Raw genomic sequence first — 24,404 nt, forward strand, 5'->3', positions numbered from 1 at the left:
GAGTTGAAATGGAAAGAAAATAACAAAGTATACGGGAGAGGAAGAAGCCACCACAAGATGGCTTAATGTTAAAAAATGTGGTATTAATTTGGGAGCCAATGAACTTTAAAAAATGGAATCATGCATGAGCAATAAGGAGTAGGATCTGGACCCAGATAGGAAATCCAGCCTCAGAAAGCTAAGTATAAACAGGAGGTTGGGGGAGGAATGGAAACTTTCAGGGGTATTGTAATTAAATGACCCCAGGTCCCTTCTAACCACACATACCTGATTCTAAGAGTGCTGCAAGAATGTATTAGCCTGTTTTTAAAAGTTGTGATACTGAAATATAATATATAGGGGCATAAAATCCACCCATTACATTATACAATTCAAGGATTTGTAATGAATCATACAGTTGTGCAGTCATCACCATAATCTAATCTGTTTGTGAGGCAGAACAATTTCATTTTTCTAGTATAAAGGTACGTAGTGACTCATTAAAACTGTAGAGCAAGTTTCAAGGATGCAAAGTTGACTCACTGAAAGTACATGTAACAGACATGTGCAGGCAGCTGTTCTACTGAAATAGGGAGAAAGAAGGGGAAGGTGGTGGTTGGAGGCAGTGTGGAACAATGGTTACCACCACACCATTAAGTCAGAATGCTGAAGTTCAGATTCTGGCATCCTTACTTCCTTAATAGATGTCTGACTGCAAACAAATTACTTGAACCCTGTGAGCCTCATTTTACTCATCTGTAAGTTAACAGTATCTACTTCATGGGGCAAAGGATAGATGAGGTAAGTTAAACAAGGGGCTCAGGATAGTCCTGGCATGTAGGAAGTACTCAATAAATGTTAGCAATCTTTATAGTTGTCACTGGATGACCGTTAAATGCCTGTCATGAGCCAGACACAAAAGACCATGTGCCCTATGATTGACTTATAGATATGAAATTCTCGAAAAGGCAAAATGAAGTGATAGAAAGCAGATCAGTGGTTGTCCCAGGCCAGAGAGTGGGCAAAAGAAATTGATGGCAAACAGGCACAGGAAACTTTATGGGTGTGTTCTAAATTATGATTGGAATGGTGTTTTGTAAACATTTATCAAGTTAGAAGCTTAAAATTGGTGAATTTTATTGTATGTAAAACAAAGCTGACTAATGCCCCCCCAATACCCCTAAAATACAGCATATAATTTTCCAGTTGTGTTAGACACAGGAATCAATTTCTAAAGGAAGCCAGTAAATATTTTTGGAGCACCCACTGCAAGGCACTGTTCTAGGTGCTGGGAATACAACTTTCAAGAAGACACAGCATCCCTACCCTCATGGGTATATAGTTTAAACACGACTTATGCACATATATTTGGGATTACAAAAGGGGTCATTGTGACAGATATTGGAAGAAGAGAACTCTAAGTTGCATAAGTATCTGTCCCATGATTTTTAATTTATCAGACATACACAGAAGCAAACATATCATCCCTGTATGAGAAGACGATGTCCCTCAGTGTCTGGGTAGGTGGAATGACAAAAACCTCTGGGTGACTGGTGACCTTGACGCGAGGTTGCCTCGCCATTTGCGAGACGCAGTGCCCACTTGGCGGGGGAAGGGACTTGGCATTGGCTCAGGGACCAGGTGGACACTTCAAATGGGCCTCGGGGATACCGTGGCTTTCATTTTGGCCACGCTAAGTTTGTGCTCTCTTGGCCGGTGGCGAACAATAGCCTCCGCACAGAGCGCTAGAATACTCCTAGGTATTCAATACCTTTCCACAGGGTGCGAGAGACCTGCGAGGTTCCCGAGTGACTCCGCCCACAAAGTGACTCCGCCCATGGAATGACCCCGCCCAAGTGGATCCGAAGTGGATGCTGCCTGGAGGTGGAGACGCGTTGCAAGAATCTGATTGGCTTCTCTAGTCAGAGCCTCGTAGAGGGTGGGGCGAGGCCTGCAAGGGGCGGAGCTTATGTCGAGGGGGCCACCCGGCGCCGGCTTGAGAAATGGATGCTCGGCGGATGTGCAGGCGCCGGGGGCGGGGAAAGCACTTGCTCAGCAGCGCGCTGGCCCCGCCCGGGACCCGGCGGGGGCCCTGGGGCCGCCCTCTTCCTCCCTTGCTGGCGCTGGGCTGAGCCCCGGGCTGAGAAACTGAGTTGGTTCCGAGCACCCTGTTTGGTTTTTGGGCGGCGGCAGCCGGAGGAGGAACATGGCGCTCGTCGGCAACGGAGCAGAGTTGGAAGTGGACGAGGTACTGGCCGGTGGGGAGTGTGGGCACTACCCCTGGAGCCCGGGAGGGGTGAGCGAGCTCTGCAGGGTTGAGCGAGCTCGGCGGGGACGGCCAAGGCCCCGCCCCCTTGGTTGCCCGTCTGGAACCTACAGTCTCCCGACCGGAGGAGACGGGGGTTGCGAGTGGGGACACCCGACCTTGGGAAGTCCGTCCCTGCTGGAGCGAGGAGGGTCTCTGCGGCGCTCGGATTGGAGGCGCTGCTGAGGTTCCAAGCATCACGCCTAGGATCGTGGGAAGCGAGGGCACCGCGTCCGGGCGGCTAGTGGATGGGTGCGAGCGCGCGGAACGCAGGACCCGCAGTATAGAGCAGTTCTGAGCCTTACTAGGGACGCCTAGGCATTACCGGTCTGACCCTGAAGTTCCGACACTAGCGCTTTGGAGTTTGTGGAACCGTCTCCTGATCTGGGAATCTCACCTTCTATGGAAGTTTTCGGTGGCAGAATCGAAGGGCTTGCAGTCGATGAGAGGAGGGGGCCAGCAGGAGGAAGAAGGAGCCCTCCGGTTGTCTGCACCAGCGGGCAAGGCAGAGCTGTCCTTGGGTCGGAGGGCTAGGGGCCTGGAGCAGCAGCCTAGAAATTGGTGCTTTCACCATCAGATTTCCAGAGTGGGTGGTAGACGGAGGGAAGGCGCGGGGAGAACCGACTCCGACCTTCAACTGCGGTCTCTGTACTGTCTTTAAGTAATTAGCCACTTCCTCCTGTGGCTGGCGCGCCGGGGTCTGAGCACCCTCGGGCGCGCGCGCAGGACCTGTAGATTTATTGACTTGCTGTGAGCAGTTGGCAGCTCCGCAGAGACACGCTCTCTTATTCGCTCTTGAAGTTGAAGCTGCCGGCCGGCAGCAGCTGCTGCCATTTTACCTGACTTGAATTTTACAAGTCGTTGCCTGAGGAGGCTTCATTTCAAATGATGCAATAGTGGAAGATCTTGGAGTTGGCGGGCTAAGATTCCTGCCCATCTTTTCAATGTCGAGAAACTTCTGGCAACTAATACTGTGTTTTAAATGTAGCCCTTAACAAAACAAAACCTAAGCTCCAGCTCTTTTACACGACTGGCCGCCAAGAGGGCACGCCAGACTGTCCAGAAGCTTTCTTACAGCCTGTGCCTTCCAAGGAGGACTTCAAACAACCGATCAATGAACTAGAGTTTGCATGGCTGCGTCTATTGTTGAAACTTTTAAGTTACACATAAAAGCAAAGGATGAAATGGCTTATTCGTTGCCATTTTCATCTGTGACAGCCTTTCTTTATTTGTAGCTTTAGATTGTCTTTTTGGTATGACCTGGAGCCAGCTTTTTTTCTTTCCTCTTGTCTTAGATCTTTTCCGTAAAAGATAACATAACACTTTCTTGGTGCTCTGACTATACATTCACTGTTTCCCTTAAAGGTTTTTATGACTCTCTGCTGTATGGCCCTAGTGGTAAAGAACCTGCCTGCCAATGCAGGAGACATAGGAGATGCAGTTTCAATACCTGGGTTGAGAAGATTCCCCAGGAGGAGGGCGTGGCAACCCACTCCACTACTGTTGCCTGGAGAATCCCATGAACAGAGGAGCCAGGTGGGCTACAGTCCATGAGGTCACAAAGAGTTGGATAGGACTGAAGGGACTTAGCACAGCACAGCTGTATATTAAATTAACTATCCATGTTCTTGGCATGGGGCTTCTCCCGGTAGCTCAGTGGTAAAGAATCCACCTGCCAGTGCAGGAGACCTGGTTTCTATCCCTGGGTCAGGAAGATCCCCTGGAGGAGGGCATGGCAGCCCACTCCAGTATTCTTGCCTGGAAAATCCCACAGACAGAGGAGCCTGGCAAGCTACAGTCCATAGGGTTGCAAAGATTTGGACACGACAGAAGCAACTTAGCACGCACGTACGTTCTTGGCATGCAAGGCTCTTTACAGTGTGGTCTCAATCTGATGTGCTAGCCTAGTTTCCAGCCACTTTTCTATGTATAACAATTTTAATCAGCGTTATGCCTGAGGAAATAAGATTGGGAGTAGCTAGTAAATGTGGAGTAAAAAACTTAAATTCCTGGGCTTGATGAAAAAGATTTGCAACCCTTAATTGTGATTATTTGTTTTGCAACACTTAGATATAATTGTTTAGTTCAGGGCACTGTTGGGATAGAATGCTTGAATGATAGGTATTGAAACATAGGGCTACGCTAGCTGTGCCCTCTGCCTGCAAGGTGAACCGAATGCCAGGCGTTGGCTAGGGAGGATGGCTCTAACTCTGTGGGGGAAATTAGGTTTCAAAGCAGCAGAGAGCCTAGCACACAAGATAGTTGGTAATATGTATTTGTGGAGTGAATGAATGACTACAGAATTGAAGACAAAGCTTAATAATTACTCACTTTTGGCCATATCTTTTATTCATTTTTTAAAATCCCCCAACTATTACTCCCCTGTTACATGTTAGGTACTATACTGGTTCTAGGAAATGAGCAAAGTACAAACCGAATTCCTTTGTTCATGCCAAATCTGCTTTTGTCCCTCATGATGCCCTGCTTCCACCAGAATAAATGTTGCAAACATTTACTGAACATTTGCTTTGTGCTTAAACATGGCAGGTGCCTTAGAAAGGGAAGGCAGTTTTGACTTTCTGCGGTTCTCAGTTTGGGTATGGAGATGTGGCATGTGAAAAAGAACTCTAGAAAAGAGCTCAAGGCGGGGTAAGCAAGTAAGAAATGTTGCCTTGTAGACCCGGTACCCTTAGCTCATTTGTGGAAAGTCCCTCACTTTCAATGGGCTGAAGTGCTCTACCACAGGTGCACAAGACCCTGCTCTTAAACTTACTGGATGTGTGAAACTAAAAGAGCTTGGAAGCTTTTCAAGCACTTAATTTAGATTTGATGGTCTTTATTGCCAAATTCAGACTTAAATTGAAGAAAGTAGGGAAAACCATTAGACTACTCAGGTATGACCTAAATCAAATCCCTGATTATACAGTGGAAGTGAGAAATAGATTTAAAGGACTAGATCTGATAGATAGAGTGCCTGATGAACTATGGACTAAGGTTCGTGACATTGTACAGGAGACAGGGATCAAGACCATCCCCATGGAAAAGAAATGCAAAAAAGCAAAATGGCTGTTTGGGGAAGCCTTACAAATAGTTGTGAAAAGAAGAGAAGCGAAAAGCAAAGGAAAAAAGGAAAGATATACCCATTCGAATGCAGATGCCAAAGAATAGCAAGGAAAGATAAGAAAGCCTTCCTCAGCGATCAATGCAAAGAAATAGAGGAAAACAACAGAATGGGAAAGACTAGAGATCTCTTCAAGAAAATTAAAGATATGAAGGGAACATTTCATGCAAAGATGGGCTCGATAAAGGACAGAAATGGTATGGATCAAACAGAAGCAGAAGATACTAAGAAGAGGTGGCAAGAATACATGGAAGAACTGTACAAAAAAGATCTTCACGACCAAGATAATCACGATGGTATGATCACGCACCTAGAGCCAAACATCCTGGAATGTGAAGTCAAGTGGGCCTTAGAAAGCATCACTACGAACAAAGCTAGTGGAGGTGATGGAATTCCAGTTGAGCTATTTCAAATCCTGAAAGATGATGCTGTGAAAGTGCTGTACTCAATATGCCAGCAAATTTGGAAACCTCAGCAGTGGCCACAGGACTGGAAAAGGTCAGTTTTCATTCCAACTCCCAAAGAAAGGCAATGCCAAAGAATGCTCAAACTACCGCACAATTGCACTCATCTCACACGCTAGTAAAGTAATGCTCAAAATTCTTCAAGTCAGGCTTCAGCAATACCTGAACCGTGAACTTCCAGATGTTCAAGCTGGTTTTAGAAAAGGCAGAGGAACCAGAGATTAAATTGCCAACATCCGCTGGATCATGAAAAAAGCAAGAGAGTTGCAGAAAAACATCTATTTCTGCTTTATTGACTATGCCAAAGCCTTTGACTGTGTGGATCACAATAAACTGTGGAAAATTCTGAAAGAGATGGGAATCCCAGACCACTTGACCTGCCTCTTGAGAAGCCTGTATGCAGGTCAGGAAGCAACAGTTAGAACTGGACATGGAACAACAGACTGGTTCCAAATAGGAAAAGGAGTACATCAAGGCTGTATATTGTTACCCTGCTTATTTAACTTCTATGCAGAGTACATCATGAGAAACGCTGGGCTGGAAGAAGCACAAGCTGGAATCAAGATTGCTGGGAGAAGTATCAATCACCTCAGATATGCAGATAACACCACCCTTATGGCAGAAAGTGAAGAGGAACTAAAAAGCCTCTCGATGAAAGTGAAAGAGGAAAGTGAAAAAGTGGGCTTAAAGCTCAACATTCAGAAAACGAAGATCATGGCATCTGGTCCCATCACTTCATGGCAAATAGATGGGCAAACAGTGGAAACAGTATCAGACTTTATTTTTCGGGGCTCCAAAATCACTGCAGATGGTGACTGCAGCCATGAAATTAAAAGACGCTTACTCCTTGGAAGGAAAGTTATGACCAACCTAGATAGCATATTCAAAAGCAGAGACATTACTTTGCCAACAAAAGTCCGTCTACTCAAGTCTATGGTTTTTCCAGTGGTCATGTATGGATGTGAGAGTTGGACTGAAGAAAGCTGAGTGCCGAAGAATTGATGCTTTTGAACTGTGGTGTTGGAGAAGACTCTTGAGAGTCCCTTGGACTGCAAGGAGATCCAACCAGTCCATTCTAAAGGAGATCAGTCCTGGGTGTTCTTTGGAAGGAATGATGCTAAAGCTGAAACTCCAGTACTTTGGCCACCTCATGCGAAGAGTTGACTCATTGGAAAAGACTCTGATGCTGGGAGGGATTGGGGGCAGGAGGAGAAGGGGATGACAGAGGATGAAATGGCTGGATGGCATCACCGACTCGATGGATGTGAGTTTGAATGAACTCAGGGAGTTGGTGATGGACAGGGAGGCCTGGCATGCTGCGATTCATGGGGTTGCAGAGAGTCAGACACAACTGAGCGCCTGAACTGACTGACTGAGGTCACTATTTGATATTCATATGGAAGTAAAAGGGGACCAGGTGGTTTGGTTGGAAAAGTAGTAGGTTAGGAATTAGGTGAACTGGGCTCTCAAATCTGTCACTCATTTACCCAATAGCCATTCATTCATTAAGTGTACAAACATCTGATTATGTTATGTGCCCAGCCTGGTGCTAGCTTGAAGATACAACAGGGACCTAGACTGACGAGGTCTCTATCTATAACGATAAGAGTGACCTTGACTAACCCAGGCTCTCAACCTCTTATTGCTCTTCTATGTTTCCTCATCTGAAGATGAATGGGTGCCATGAGCCCTGAGTATTCTTCCAAGCTCTTAAAGTCTATATGTTTAGAGGCAGGGAGGCTCCTTTTTTTGGGAAAATGCTGATAACATGGGAATCCCTTTTCCTTTGAAGTACCCAAGGAGATGATGGTAGTAGTGGGGCTCTTATGATAGCTGTGGAATGGGTGTTTTCTTAGGTAAACTGGTGTTTTTGTTTTTTTATCTTTAGGTGCTAGGAGGAAAAATGTGGGAACCATAAGAGGTTAGGGCTTGCAACCTCAGAGGCAGCAAAAATTGGTTCTGGAGGAAGACAGAAACTTCTTAGACATTCCAGTGGTTCCAGACATTCCTTCAAACCTTGGTGGCTAAAATACTGTTTCTTAACATTTAAATTTCTCTCATTGGTTTTTCTTGTGTATCACACAAGCAACTTTGACATGAAGTTCATGGAAGATATACAGAATGTATACAAGGTCATTATTACAAACCTATGGCATTCAGGATGGGGAACACATGTATGCCTGTGGTGGATTCATTTTGATATTTGGCAAAACTAATACAATTATGTAAAGTTTAAAAATAAAAATTAAAAAAACAAAAAAACAAAAAAAAACAAACCTATGGCAAATATATGGCTATCGCTGTAGACCTTTCTGACCATCAATAGCTTAATCCTGAAGTCTGTCTATCTTGGTGACCTCCTTATATGTATGGGCTGCTTTGGGCTGTCTTGTGGATGTTAAGTGCTTATGTTTGGCCCTTACTGTTCTGTGTGTGACTTGGGATTTGAAAATTAAATAAAAGTAGTTTCTATTTTCTTATTTATTAGAGTTATTGAGCTTACCAATAACTATGTCAAGTATCAAAAAGAAAAAATATTGATGATATCTGAATGAATATTTAGCAGCTGGATAAGTTAAAAATGATTTTCTCATATAAAACAAAAGTTAAGTTCATTAAAAATAACGTTTAGGAAGATTTCTTTTTTTCAATTGTTTTGCCTTTGCTGGAAAAGGAGCAGTTTTTAAAGTCTTTGAAAAATTTGGTTACATTGCTATTATTATGTAGAAATTGGTAATTTTTATATGTAATCTGATATATAATATTTTACATTAAAATTGCATTGCAAGTTGCTCAGTAAATACAGTAATAAAGTTTAATGTTAGTAACCTTAAAATATAAAATGTAATTTAACATTTTTATTGTCATTCTGAACCTATTCTTGAATAAAAAGAGTAAACCTTATACTTGCTTTTTTATGTATAAAGTACAGAAATATTTCTGTGCTATTAACATTTCATAGGGTTAGGAGAAAAATGTCTGAAAAGGCTTTCAAGGTGGGAGGACAATATTGAAAAAAAGTTGAGAAACACTGGATTAGGGAAAGAAATGGTTTATGTGACAGATGCTTCCATGGCTTGCTTTTTTTGCCCAGGATTTTTTTGGTTTAATTGTGATTTAGAAAATTTCCCTAGTGGCATTTTAGATGCTGTCTAGGTAAAACTGATTGCTACAGTTTTCTTCCAATCAGATTCATTCTTTCATTCCATTTGTGCTCACTGAGCACCTCCCCAGGTGCAGGCAGTCTTCAGATGCTGGAAGTCCACACGGAGATGAGATGTCTTGATCGCTCTTGAGGAACGCACACTGTAGCGAAAGAGACAAGTAACAAGTGCTGTCTTTGGGTCAGGGTAGATTTTAGGTGGGCTTCCCTGGTGGCTCAGATGGTAATGAATCTGCCTGTGATGGGTTCGATCCCTGGGTTGGGTTCTATCTGGGTTCGATTCCCAGGGGTTGGGAAGATCCTTTGGAGGAGGGCGTGGCAACCAACTCCAGTATCCTTGCCTGGGGAATCCCCACGGACAGAGGAGCCTGCTGGGCTACAGTCCATGGGGGTCACAAATACGACTCAGTGATTAAGTATAGCACAGCGCAGATTTTAGGTAGGAGAGCCATATAGTTTATCATCCACAGCAGGGACCTGGGAAAGTCAATATGGTGCTTTCAGTAATTACTCCAGGATAACAGGTCCAAACAGGAATGGTTGGTTGCCTTCGTTTAGGGGCTGGCAAAGGTGGCTCAGCAGTAAAGAATCCTCCTGCAATACAGGAGCTGCAGGAGGTGCGGGTTTGATCTCTGGGTTTGATCCCTGTGTTGGGAAGATCCCCTGGAGGAGGGCATGGCAACCCACTCCAGTATTCTTGCCTGGGAAATCCCATGGACAGAGGAGCTTGGCAAGCTACCGTCTGTCAGGTCATGAAGAGTTGGACACGACTGAAGTGACTTAGCACACATGCAAAGGCTTTAAAGAAGAGGTGGTATTTGAACTGGGTCTTTAAAAAATTTTTTTATTGAAGTATTGTTGATTTGTGTTAGTTTCAGGTGTACAGCAAAGTTATTCCATTATATATACACACATATAGGTATATTTGTGTATATATATATGTATGTATATATATGTATGTATTTATATATTTTAGATTCTTTTCCATTTTAGGTTATTGCAAGATTTTGAGTATAGGTCCCTGTGCTATACAGGAGGTCCTTGTTGATTATCTGTTTTGTGTATAGTAGTGTTTATATAAAGGAAACAATCCCATTTACCATGGCATCAAAAAGAATAAAATATCTAGGAATAAATTTACCTAAGAAGGCAAAGACCTATACTCTGAAAACTGTAAGACCCTGATGAAAAAAAATGGAAGATGACACAAACCGATGGAAATATATATTGTGTTCTTGGATTGGAAGAATCAATATTGTTAAAATGACCATACTACTTAAGGCAACCTGCAGATTCCTATCAAATCACCAATGGCATGTTTCACAGAAGTAGAACACAAAATTTTAAGATGTGTATGGAAACACAAGAGACCCCAATAGGAGAGGTAATTTTGAGAAAGAAGAATGGAGCTGGAGGAATCTGGCTCCCTGAACTGAGTTAGAAGGATGTGCTGGGTGGAGCAAGTGTGATGAGGCCCAGGCGTGGGCGGGGAGGAGAGCACACCCTGGGGTCAGCAGGGTGCTCCGAGTGTGGAGAGCCTTGGAGGGCTGAGAGGTGCAAAAAATGAGGACCCAGAGGGTGTCTTAACTAGGCAAGAGTGGTATACTTATTTTAGGAAGCTAAATCTGGTGAAGTTGCTGCAGCCAGTCTGTGGAGGTGGTGGAAGGGCAAAGAGGCTGTTGCTACAGTTCCAAGTGGGAAGTGATGACTGCGGTGGAGCAAAAGTTATGGGGTTGAAGAGAGGAGGCCTGACTGGAGGGACTTCTCATCGAGAACTGAGAGGAGGAATTGGCCTATTTGAAAGGCAGTGGAGTCGGGGAAGGGAGGAGCCAGTCACCGATGACTGCCGGCTGGCGGAGGTGCTGTTACCTGAGAAGAGGAGTGGGTAGGGTTCAGCCTTCAAGTGGGTGTGGAGGGCACGGACCTCAGGCACAAAAAACTCACCTGCGTGGCTCACTGTGCCTTCCTCATTGAGGGAGCTTGGCCATTTGTTTCTGAGTGAATGGATCTGGGCAAGGTTGTGGAAGGGAGGTTGTAAATTGGTCCTGCAGGTGAGTAAGATGGGAAAAATTAGCAGCAGCTTATTGTCAGCCTGGATGTCAGCTCTAGTGAACAGGCAGTTTTCTTGGCATGTTCAGTTTTGAGTCTTTTGAAAGCTCATCTATTCCTGGGAATGCCACTTTCTCAGATGAGAAACGAGGGTGAAACTTGCCCTCATTTTCTCTCCTGTCCCCTTTGCCCGACATCGCCTCCCTCCTCCTGAGTCCAGCAGTGCAGGTGTGCTTCTTTGGCAGGAGTCAGTCCTTCTTTGGGTGCACTGCTTGCTCTCCCATCTTAGCTCCCTGCACACGGGTGCTGTTAGTAATTATCTGCAGCGTGAAATGGATACTGTGAATTCTGTGAGGCTCCCGGTTTCCATCTGGCTGGCTGTTGACAGCTTCCTGGCTCCCAGTCTCAGTGGCCCTAGCTGCCAGCTCAGGAGGGTCTCCTGAAGTCACTGTGTGCTCACTTGCCAGGAGATGAGTACCCAGGACCCTGTAGGGCTTCCCTTTGTCAGACCCCACCTTGATCACCAACTGTGTCAGAACTCTTCTTTTCTATCCCCGTGCCTAGTGGGGGTCAGTCACACACCCAGAGCGACTCTGGCTGGTTGACCATACTGGCTAGGTCACCACACCTCTCTCAAAGGGACTTCTCATGTGTTGACTGCCTAGCAGTTCATAATGCCGTTACGCATTTTGGCTCGTTATTGAAAGATGAGGGTGTGTAGTAAGAGCTCTTTTTTTTTCTCTTTTTTCTGAGATCTGTGGATGTATGTTGTAAAATATTGTAGTAAAATAATGCACTGTGTATATTTGTTGGATCTGATTGTAACTAGTGAGGGAGAAGAATATTCAGTCTTAACAATGTATTGGGTTTATGCCAGGTGCTCCTGTCCTCAGTAATGTCTAGTGAGACGTGGGGGCAGGTGTGTGAACAAATAGATGCAGTTTTCTTTGCTGAGAACTATGGAGGAGGGATGCTGGGGTGCTTTGGGAGCACGGAGGAGGGCATCTCATCCGGAGTGAGGGGAGGGAATGGGTAATCAGGGGTGGTGTCCCCGAGGAGGCCATTTCTTAGACATTCTGGATCTGGCAGGAACAAGGGGTTAGGCATGGAGAAGAGACTGAAGTGCATCCTGGAGAGAGGGAATAGCAGGCATAAGATATGGAAGTAAGGGCTTCCCTGGTGGCTCAGGCTGTAAAGAATTCGCCTGCAATGCGAGAGACCTGGGTTTGTTCCCCGGGTCAGGAAATGCCCTGGAGAAGGGAATGGCAACCCATTCCAGTATTCTTGCCTGGAGAATCCCATGGACAGAGGAGCCTGGTGGGAGTCCATGGGGTCACAAAGAGTTGGACATGACTGAGCGACTAACACGTTTTATGGAAGTGAAGAAGTGATTGTGGTTCTCCTGGTGGCAGGAAATGAGGTTGGAAGGATAGGAAGGGCTCCTGTAGGCTTTTCATGAGGAGTCATGGATATTGTGTAGTGCACGGTGGGCATTTAAGGGTTTCAACTGAGCAGAGGTGTGGTGAGATTTGGGCTGTAGGTAGCTCCTCTGGAGACCACGGAGGCGGCTTGCCTGGAGGGAGACAGGCCCAGAGGTGGGGAGGGAGGGGAATTTCTGGAATTTTGTTTTGTTGAATGAGTGTTACAGTGCCGTGAAGGCCCATTCTGTGCAGGCCTGGCTAGGTACTGGGATAACATAATGGGTAAGACATGATTTTGACCTCTGTGGATCAGGCGAGGAATATAGACACAAAATCCACTGTCACCTGGAACGGAGTGGAGTTTGGAGAGTGTGTGTTGGCACTTGGTTCTCTGGGAGGAGGAGGAAAAGAGAGCTTTCCTGGGGTAGTCACTCACCTGGAGGATGGTGGTGACAGGTTTCCCTACCCCCACCCCCAAGTCAGCTGACTTGGTTTCCAAACCTCATCTTTACTGCCCAGCTGTGTGACTGAACCAGTTTGGGCCTTGGTTTCCTCTTGTGTAACCTGGAGCAGTTGACATTGATGATCTGTTTCTGAAGTTCTCAGCTCTGACATCTATGGTCTAGAAGATGACATTTGATCTGGAATTTGAGGGGTGGAATTTTAGCAGGCAACCATGCAGCCAGTCGCTGCTTGATTCCTTCAGGCAGAGGGAGCAATGGGGAACGAGCAATGGGGATTATGGGGGAAGCTTGGTGGAGGTTGAAGCAAAGAATATGTGAGAGGCAGGAAGGCAGTGCTGCTGTGTGTGTTCCTGCAGAATCGGATGGGCCTTGAACGCTCAGCTAAGGAGTTTTTTTCCCTCCAATTTTCTTGTTTGACAGATGTATCCTGTCACATATGGGAAATGTGTATCTTTTACTTTTTTTTTTTAATAGAAGCAATGATAATCCCATTTCTTGGTTTCATCTTCTTGTTTCCTGGCCCCATTTCCAAAGTACTTAGTTTTAAGCTGATGATTGTAAACTGAGATGCACTGGTTAAGGAGGCAGACAAGTCAGGCGTGTTCTAGTAATTCCATAGACTGTGTTTTGTCACACAGACTCTTACCCTCAGCTAAGTGCTCAGACGCACAGCTACCTGGACCCACAACTCTGGTGCGGTCCGCAGGACCAGTCCTGGTTTCTCTGAGGGTGTCTTCTGTCCTCCTTTTCTCTTGCTCCGCTTCTATAGATGCGGCTTTGGCCCAGAGTTACGGGCTTCCTAGTCTTTTTTCCAAGCATGAGTCACAGTCTTTCCACTCAGAACTAAAAGCAACAAACCTCGGAGTCTCACTTTATTTTTCTCAAGCCAAATGGGGTAGGATATTTTTTGAGAGGAGGCGGACAACATGGATGACAGAGTGGGAGAGTCCTGATGAGAGGGGAGTGAGGCCTGACTCCATGACCCCCTCCCAGAAGCACTCAGATGCCATTTTCTGTGCAAAATCGTCAGCCCGGCCCTTGTTCAAGAATAGCTGCTCCAGCTGCTCCTGGCTTGGGTTCCCATCTAGGCTTCTCGTGCCATTTGCTGTGTGACCTTGGACACGTTATTAAATTTGTCTAATGCTTTTCATCTATAAAACAGGAATAATGATACCTGCCCCATAAGGCTGACCCAGGTTGAAATAAGACTCTGCTTTACAAAGCACCTGGCACATTTTTCTTCAGTCGCTCGGTCCTGTCTAACTCTTTGCGACCCCATGGACTGCGGCACGCCAGGCTTCCCTGTCCTTCACCATCTCCTAGAACTTGCTCAAACTCATGTGCATTGAGTCAGTGATGCTACCCAATGATCTTGTCCTCTGTCAACCCCTTCTCCTCCTGCTCTGACTCTTTCCCAGCATCAGGGTCTTTGCTAATGAGTTGGCTCTTTGCATCAGGTGGCCCAAGTATTGCAGCTTCAGCTTCATCATCAGTCCTTCTAATGAATATTCAGGGCTGATGGTAGCACCCTTAATGTGTTAGTTCTCTTTTCCCTTCTGCTTTACCTTAAAGTATTGCTGCCAGTGTTTATTATTTGTGGGTTTGATGGGGAATCTGTTTTAGTGTGTCTAAATATAATTTTACCTCATTTTTGCAGTCCATAGGGGAGAAACTTCTGCAGAAGTACATAGCCTAGACACAGTCAGGCAGTAACCGACCCAAGGTGACCCAGCTCTCTTAGGCATGGAGTCAGGGTTAGGAGCCAAGTGTTTCTGCATTCAGTGCCCTTTCCACTAGGTCAGGGGGTGGCAAACTTTGCTGCAAGGACAAATATAGCCTTCTTCCTGCCTGTTCTTATAAATAAAGTTTTATTGGAACACAGACCTGCCCATTTGTTTAGGTGTTACCCAGGGCTGCTTTCACACAACGTCAGAGTTAGTAGTTGGGACGTGGACTGTTTGGCCTCCGTGGCCTAAATACTTACAGGTGCTTTGTGGAGACAGTTTGCTGACCCCTGTACTGTGTGGTTTCTAGGACTGTATGTGAATTTGTTTATAAAGTATTGTAAGCTTTATGAATTAAATTTGCTTGTTTCCTTAATACTCATATAGGCATCCAAAACTGGGAAACTCAGACTCTTTTCATGCATCCCCTGAAGCACTATGGCACAAGTTCTGGAGTCGGACGGACATGGGTTGGAATCCCTGCTCCTTCACATACAGCCTTGGATGAGTTAATCTCTTTGAGCTTCAGTTTCTTCATCAGTCTAATGGAGATAATAGAACCTGCTTTACAGGGTTATTGTGGGGATTAATGCCCTATGAAATACTTAGCATTTGGAGTGCAAATGTCAGCCCTCATTATAATTAAGTATCTGCATGTTGCGGATACTTGACCAAGATTTCTCAACCCAATAATGACCTGGCCTTGTATAAAGATAGGCCCATGCAGAGTCCTACAAGACTGCTCTTCCAGCTGGATTCCTACGTAGGCTAATCTCAGGATTCCGGCGAGGTTACTTCTGCTAGTTTATAGTCCTCACACCTTTCCCTCTCTGAGTGGAGAGGGGAAACCATTTACCACAAAAGAGAGCACAAACATGGGCTCAATGGACCATCTGTTTCAGCAGAACAGTGTTCATATTAGTCAGCAAGAGACTTGGCCGTGTCCATAATATTCTGAAAATGACACTTGCCCCCTGACACCCAAATGATATATGTGGTAACTTCTAGTTTGTCCAAATGTGAGGCTGTGCAGGATGGTCCCCTCCTTCATGCTGCTGCTGCTGCTAGTTGCTTTAGTTGTGTCCGACTCTGTGCGACCCCATAGACAGCAGCCCACCAGGCTTCTCCATCCCTGGGGTTCTCCAGGCAAGAACACTGGAGTGGGTTGCCATTTCCTTCTCCAATTCAGGAAAGTGAAAAGTGAAAGGGAAGTCGTCAGTCATGTCCGACTCTTAGCGACCCCATGGACTGCAGCCTACCATGCTCTTCCATCCATGGGATTTTCCAGGCAAGAGTACTGGAGTGGGGTGCCATTGCCTTCTCCACCCTTCATGTTAGTGAATATCATAAAATTCTTATATTTTCATAAGATCATAAAGCACCTAGATATTAATAGGAGACTGTGGCCTATAAGAGGTAAATACGTGTTTGACTACTTAGTCTAAGGGGCTTCCCAGGTGGCTCAGCAGTAAAGAATCTGTCTGCAATGCTGAAGACACAGGAGACATGGGTTCAGTCCCTGGGTCAGGAAGATCCCTGGAGGAGATCTTAACAACCCACTTCTGTATTCTTGTCTGGAGAATCCCATGGACAGAGGAGCCTGGTGGGCTAGTCCATAGGGGCAGAAAGAGTCAGACTTGAATGAAGCGACTTAGCAGGCACTTAGTCTAAGAGGTTAAAAAGTAAAGGAGGTGGCAGTGTGTGTGTACTCCTAGGTCCTTGAGGGTGTGCTACGGTTCTTGCTCTGCCTCCAAAGCTATGTGCCGTGATCTTTTTGAAGCTCAAATCCATCCTCACCTTGCTACTTAAAATCTGTCCACAGCATCTCCTTACTTTTGAGGTATTGTGCAAACACCTTAGCATGATGTTGTTGTTTACTCAGACAGTCGTGTCCAACTCTTTGCGACTCCATGGACTGCAGCACACCAGGCTTCCCTGTCCTTCACTATCTCCTTGAGTTTGCTCAAACTCATGTTCATTGAGTCGGTGATGCCATCCACCCATCTCATAGTCTGTCATCCCCTTCTACTCCTGCCTTCAATCTTTCCCAGCATCAGTATCTTTTCTAATGAGTCACTTCTTCGCATCAGGTGACCTAAGTATTGGAGTTTCAGCTTCAGCATCAGTCTTTCCAAGGAATTTAGGGTTAATTCCTTTAGGATTGACTGGTTTGATCGCCTTGCAGTTCAAGGGACTCTCAATAGTCTTCTCCAACACCACAGTTCGAAAGCGTCAGTTCTTCGGCACTCAGCCTTCTTTATGGTTCAGTTGTCACATCCATACACGACCACTGAAAAAACCATATCTTTGTCTATACACACCTTTCTCGGCAAAGTGATGTCACTGCTTTTTAATATGCTGTCTAGGTTTATCGTAGCTTTTCTTCCAAGGAGGAGTGTCTTTTAATTTCATGGCTTCAATCACTCTCTGCAGCGATTTTGGAGCCCAAGAAAATAAAATCTGCCACTGTTTCCATTTCCCCCCCCATTTATTTGCCCTGAAGGAATGGGACCGAACTCCATGATCTTATTTTAGCATGATGTATTAAGACCTAGCTTATTAAGACCTTGCTCAGTGGTTCTCATACTTGAGGGTGCATAGGGAACCTGGTGAGGGGAGGGGGTGGCTTTTTAAGATGCATGATCCCAGGTCCCACCACAAGCCATTCTTCTTCAGTAGGTCTGGAGTGGTTCCCAGGAGTTTGCCCTCCTGTAGGACCTTGAATATTGGCCGTGTGGAAGTGCTTATAACTCCCCTTCCAGGCTCCATGTGCTTTTCTCACTTCTCAGCATTTTCATCCGCTGTTCATTCCCTCACCTGGCCGATTCCTGTTCATCGCTGAAGACCTCCCTCAGGTACCATTTCTGTTCCAGCCTTTCCAGACATTCCCTTTTTCCCTCCCCTTCGGGTGCACGCATGCTCAGTTGCTTCAGTCTTTGTGACCTTTATGGACTATAGCCAGCCAGGCTTCTCTGTCCATGAGATTCTCCAGGCAAGAATACTGGAGTAGGTTGCCATGCCCTCCTCCAGTCCTCTCATTGTCATTGCTAAATAGTCATTGTCATTGCTAAATAGTCATTCCTGGCTGCTTCCAAGGAGAAATATTCCTCTTTGGCCATACATGCTATTACAGCCAGCAGGGTGTAGGATTTAAGAGCCTTGATGTCCTGGAAGGAAAGGATGGAACTTTCCACCCACAGAAAGCAGCAAAGGGACCCCCTTCAGTGCTTTCCAGCAACAGGATATCTTTAGCCTGTCAAGAAAGGAGAATTTACCTCCATAATTTATTAGCATTATCTCAATATTCTTTTTTTTTTTTAAAAAGGAGTTTTATTGAGGTGTAATTTACATGCCATTCATTCAGTCCTTTTAAAGTGTACAGTTCAATGATCTTTAATAAATTTACAGAATTGTGCAGCTATCACAATCCAATTTAAGAATATTTTCCTGATCCCAGAAACATTCCTTGTGTCCATCTGTTCTCGCCTCCAGTATGTTTTTCACCTTCAAATTAATTGAAAAATTAGAAGTCATCAGGATACAACAGAATTTCCCAGGTAGAAGTAAAGAGCAGCCGTTATATGTGACAAGGACAAAGCAAACGTGTGAGGCATCAGAAAGCAAGACTGCAGAGCCGAGTGCATTCGTGTCAGCGCTTACATGCCTCTCACACTCTGACATCATCAGAAGACGGCTCCAGGGCTGAGTGAATTACCCTTGTCCAAATGAATAATTTTGTCTCGTTTGCAATACAGCAGAAGATGTGTGGTATATACAGATGATGGCTTTCCTGATTTTCTAGTTCATTTGCTAGGCAGAGGCTACCATGTTTAGCTTGCTGCTACAAGGACAAACACGCATTTGCGTTTCTAAACTATTAGCAGTTAAATAAAAGGAATTGTCAGCTTAGTAGAAGTCTCAAATGAAATCTGCCTCTTTTCAGGCACCCCTGAGTTTCAGATTTGTTGTGTCTGTTCCTAGGAAGGCGTGTGAGAGAGAGGAAAGAACATGGACGGACTTTCAGGTTAGTGGACGTAGGTTGGGTGCTGTCGTTTGCAGGCACTGTGACCTTGGGCAAGTTATTTCATCTCTTTGTGAGCTTGAGTTTCCCTATCAGTCAATGGGGGATTCTAATGGCCACCTCAGAGAGTTGTTACTAGCAACTTTGACAGCTCATCCAGAGCCTGCCATACTATAAATTCTTAGTTGTAGTCATTCACTTGAATAGCAACTGTGTGTGGATTTTGCTTTTTATCATACATAAGGATGGCCGGACTTCTACAGAGCAGAAAAAAATTCTAGAAAGATTGTATAAAATATTTCAGCTAGTCATATTTGAACACCTGGATATTCCGTATTCATTTGCTGGTATTAATTTTCAGATCTGGTTTTGGAAGAGAAGGTTTTGTTTTTGTTTTCATTTTAAAAATGCACACAGGGACTTCTCTGATAGCTCAGTGGTAAAGAACCCACCTCTCAATGCAGGAAACATGGGGACAATCCTTGGTCTGGGAAGACCCCACATGCTGTGCACAGGAGCTAAGCCTGTAGGCCACAACTATTGAGTCTGTGCTCTAGAGCCCGAGAGCTACAACTACTGAAGCGCTCAGTCTAGAGCCCGCACTCTGCCACAAGAGAAAGTGAAAGTGAAAGTGCCTCAGTTGTGTTCAACTCTTTGTGACCCTATGGACTATACAGTCCATGGAATTCTCCAGGCCAGAGTACTGGAGTGGGTAGCCTTTCCCTTCTCCAGGGGATCTTGCCAACCCAGGGATTGAACCCAGGTCTACTGCATTGCGGGTGGATTCTTTACCAGCTGAGCGACAAGGGGGGCCCAAGAATACTGGAGTGTGTAGCCTTTCCCTTCTCCAGTGGATCTTCCCAACCCAGGAGTTGGACTGGGGTCTCCTGCATTGCAGGTGGATTCTTTACCAACTGACCTATTAGGGAAGACTCTGCAGCCAGAGAAGCCACCACAACGAAAGCCCACCCACTGTAACTAGAGAGTAGCCCCTGCTTGCTGCACCTAAAGAAAAGCCCACACAGCAAAGAAAACCCAGTGCAGCCAAAAATAAACAAAATTATAAAAAAATACAAAGAATGGTAAATGTCCTTGCAGACAGCTGGCTTAAGCCAGGTAACCAAGGGCAAGGCACTTGGAAGCCATAGTTTCTTCATTCCTAGAGTTGGACAGAGTGAAATGACACATGTAATCTGGTTGGGCTAAATAGGGAAAGTTCAGAAAATGAGGATGAGTATAATTTATTCACACACTTAATGCTGTCAGAAACCTGAAGGGTTCACATTTCTAGCCATTTGCTTAGTTAGTAATACTAGCATGTGTGCAGAGGTGGTTTCTCCCAACTTTTCAAAATAGAAAACATTGAGGTTTTCTTTCTTATCAAACAATACTATTCTGACTTCATAAATAGTAAAAATGACTTTATAAGAGATGATTTTATAAAGTGTGAGCATCCACAAGTCCATCTGTATTGCTAATTACACTGGAAATTTTAAAAGTAAAGTTACTAGCTTAGAATCTTTTTTTTTTCCTTCTAAAGACTTGCTTGCTTTTACTTCCCTTTGTAGTTTATGATGAAGGAGATTACATTTTAACTTAGATAAGAGTCAACCTTTTTGATGTATAACAAAACTTTTAAGTCTGCATGCCTCAGGAAGCAGGTTCCACATGCTTAGGCTAAACTGAGGGACATGTGACATGCTAAAATGAACTCCTATCTCTTTGTTAAAGACTGAAAAGCATTCCATTTCAGTTTTGGCAATTTAGTGACAAGTACCCTTTCCATAATAATTTTAGGAGCAAACACAAGACTTTGGGGGAGCAATTTAAAACAGCATTTCTCAACCTAAAAAGCCCTTCCTGTGCCTTATTTTCCCTTTCTGTTTTCCTCAATTTATGCTTCTTTTACACCCCCACTCCCAATCTCTGTCATAAGCTAGTCCTGTTGAATCTAGTAATACCCCCAAAACATGGCTCCTTTCTATCACCACTGTGTCCCCAGGCCACACCACCATCTTCTCACCCTGCATATCTGGGGGAACATCCTTACTGGTCTCCCCACTTCCTCCCTGTCTTCTGACAGAGTAAAGGGACAAAGTAGGTAATTAAATAGTTAATCTCATTAGGGATTAATTAAATGGTTAATCCCACTGGTAGAAAAAATAGGGGAGACTCCTGTAAATTCATGTTTATTCAAGAGACCAGGGTTTTTTAACCCTAAAACCAAGCAGGCTTGCTAAGCAGTGAAACCATGCAACAGAAGCATAAGACTTGCCCCCAAACAATAAAATAGTGATGCCATGAGACCTACATCCTGCCCAGTGAGCTCAGTTAATGATCCTTAAAATATACTCTCTGCACACATAAAAAATGATCCTTTGTGAACCTAGCTTGACCATGTGGAAACAAAACTCCCCTGCTAAACCTGGAAGAGGAGCTGATGATGGAAGCATGATGTCTCAAGAAAGAGAAGTTCTTCCCCTCCCCACTTTTCCTTTGATTATAGAGCTGTAGTCCAGTAAGTTCTGGGGGCACAGCACCCTCTCACCCACCTGTTTGTAAATAGCACAGGCGTCCTATTCTAGTAAATCACTTCTTATCTATCACTTGCCTCTTGCTAAATTCTTTTCTGCGCTGAGACATAAAGAACTAAGGTACCAGAACTCTCTGGAGCCCTCGAAATGACACCCAAACTGTTTCACTTCTGCAGTCCACTCTTATTCTGCAATCTAAGTGCTCCTTTACAAATGGTAATCACATTACTCCTGTGCTGCAGACTGTTATTTAGGATCAAATGCACACTTCTTTTGCTTTCCCGCTACAGCTCATCTCCTGCCCTTCTCCACTTTGTTCCTCTGCTCTAGCCACCGGAGCTTCCATTAGATTTCTTGAACATGCTCAGTTTTTTTCTACCGTAGTGCTCTTGCATTAAGGATTTCCCCAGCCTGGCAGACTGCACCAGTTCTTCACATGACCAGCTCCTTCTCGACTTTCCATCCTCACTTTAAAGATCAAGTTCCAAATGCTGCTTTCCTTGGGTTTCATATTCCAAGCAGTCTTTCTCTTTCCTCTATTACACATCCTGTGTATTTCCTCATAGATGTGACCACCGTCTGCATTATCTTGTTTGCTTATTTTCTTCTCTGTCATGCCTCTCACTCTATCAGGTTTCAGTGCAGGAAGCAGAAACTGCTGTAATTTAGGTAAGAAAGAATGTATGAGTTGATGTAAGACAGATGTTTTAAAAATGCAGGAAGGGGCTGGGGCTATAGCTGTGGTTCTAGGCTGAGCCTCTGTGAAAGGCTCTCTGTACCAATCCAGAACTGACTCATTAGGGGAGGTGCTGGTATTCTGTGGCTGATGATTCTAGAACTAAGTTCCCAACACATGGCAGTTCAGGGATCAGGAAGCCAGAATGGAGACACCTCTGCTGCCTCTATTATATGCTCCACGGCAGAGAAAGGAAGCTGAGCACTGCTGTCGAAACAAGTTCTGTTTCTTACGCTTGCTTGATAGCAGAAAAAAATCAGAAAGGGGCAGGAAGATGACCTCAGCCTTTTGGATCCTGTATGGATATATCTCAATGGGTGTAACCTAATTCTAACCCAGAAACAACTTACTTCCTTTATAGTCATAAATCAGACTCTCAGGAACTCTTGTGTTTGTAAATTGTACTGCAGTTCCTCAAATTTCTCTTGTATGCATTAAAACTCCATTGACTGCTCTGACTTGTTCTGTTGTTTCCAGATGTTTCTCAGTTTCTTAACTTTGAAAAGTGAAACTCGCTCAGTTGTGTCCTACTCTTTGCAACCCCATGGACCGTAGCCCACCAGGCTCCTCTGTCCATGGAATTCTCCAGGCCAGAATACTGCAGTGGGTAGCCTTTCCCTTCTCCAGGGGATCTTCCCAACCCAGGGATTGAACCTGGGACTCCAGGATTGCAGGCAGATTCTTTACCGTCTGATCTACCAGGGAATTATTTTCAAGTTGGCTGCACACTCTTGCCAGTTTTCACTATAGGTATCTTTTCCTCTTTTAAAAAATAATTATTTATTTATTTTTAATTGGAGGATAATTGCTTAATAGTATTGTGTTGGTTTCTGCCATACATCAACATGAAGCTCTTCCTCTTAATTAAAAGGAAATTATTAAAGAGACTAAGTTTTAGAGACCTGCACCAGCACCATTTTTCTGATACAACTGCTGACGGTCCTTTAGGTTCTTTTAAGTGTTAAGATCAGCTAAGAATTAGTAAGGAAACTCAGCTTCAGATGGCACCAATCAAGTAGACCCTTAATATTCTCTTTTTAACAAAGTCCATTTTGTAATGTATATCAGGGTGTCAAGTGTATAGGTCAGTGGCTACATGCCTCAGTTTTCATTAGGGGGCTCAGAAAAATCACTGAGTCTTATTGTTAACATTTAGATATGTCTCACTTTGTAAGATTCCTTGGCAAAACAGAATTCTTATAATAAGCAAGTTCTGAGTATTAGCATTTGCTCTAAGGGAGTAAAGAGTGAGAAATGTGAAAGTTGCCACGACCAATTCTGGGGCAATCTGAGCATCAAAATAAGTACAGTAACGTATTACAGACCATTGAAGATGTCTCCTGGAGTCCATATGGATGGTGACCAATTAGACAGGTGGAGGAGATGGGAGGGATTTACTTTGAGCAGAATGCTAAAGGCCAGTTGGTAAAAGTGGAGGGAGTGCTGGAGGTGGTAAAACAGTGATCAACTAACTAGCCTGGGAAAGATGAGTCAGGCAGCCATCATTGTAGGTGACAGAGACAAGTTTAGGGGAGGAGCATGTTCTTGATCTGGTCTTACCCTGGTCTCACCACGGAGTCCTTATGACTTATAAGACAGAAATAGTAACTGCAGTGGAGAGATCACATACTACTTTGACCAGGTGATCAAAGTTAACATTACCAGTGGGGGCAGACAGGATCTGTGCCTCCAGCTAGAAGTGACCTGACGAGGACACAGGGTCTCTTCTGTACTAGTCTAACCTGAATCTGATCATAGGAAATGTCAGAGAAACTTTAAATAAGGAAGGTTCTAGTAAAAAAAAAAAAAAAGAGGGCTGTACTCAAAACATGTTGCTGTCTTGAAAGGCAAAGAAAGGCTATGAAAATGTCCCAGATTAAAGGAGGCAAAGGAGATGAAACAGCTAAATGCAATATTGGACCTGAGATGAGCTCCTGTACTGCAGGGAAAACAGCTGCAAAGCAGCTCTATTGGGTTAATTGACAAAATTGGAAAATGGACAGAAGTTTAAAGTAGTTAAATTTTCTGATGTGGATAACTGTACTGCGCTTAGGTAAGAGAATATCTGTATTTTAAAAAGATACGCACTGGAATATTTAGAGGTAAAGGGTCACAATATACATAATTAACTTTCAAATGGTTTAGAAAAAAATTTTAATCTATTGAGATAGAGAAGGGAAAAGAAGGTGGGAAGGGAGAGGGAAAAACAGAGTATAAGGCAAATGAGACAAAATATTAGCATTAGATGAATCTGCATAAATGGCATACAGGCTTTCTTTGTACTATGTTGAAAGTCTGAAATTATTTCTAAACAAAAAGTTTTGTTAAAAAGTTGTCTAGACATTTCTAGAAAGTGCTTTTCACTTATACTGGGCACAAAAGGATTTGGGTTATAAAACAAATTTAGTTGACGTCATCCTACC

At 44.3% G+C, this 24,404-nt stretch overlaps 1 protein-coding gene across 2 annotated transcripts in view; it reads left to right on the forward strand.

The window, feature by feature from the left end:
* Positions 1-2,095: 2,095 nt before the first annotated feature.
* TTC39B (tetratricopeptide repeat domain 39B) overlaps positions 2,096-24,404 on the forward strand; it is a 156,056-nt gene continuing 133,747 nt past the window's right edge. For both annotated transcript variants that reach the window (XM_002689579.7, XM_015472440.3), the window contains exon 1: positions 2,096-2,227. In XM_002689579.7, the coding sequence (XP_002689625.3) occupies positions 2,186-2,227 (42 nt within the window). In that variant the 5' untranslated portion in view covers positions 2,096-2,185. The remainder of the gene's footprint in view (positions 2,228-24,404) is intronic.

This window comes from Bos taurus, chromosome 8, assembly GCF_002263795.3.
Source record: "Bos taurus isolate L1 Dominette 01449 registration number 42190680 breed Hereford chromosome 8, ARS-UCD2.0, whole genome shotgun sequence".
NCBI lineage: Eukaryota > Metazoa > Chordata > Mammalia > Artiodactyla > Bovidae > Bos > Bos taurus.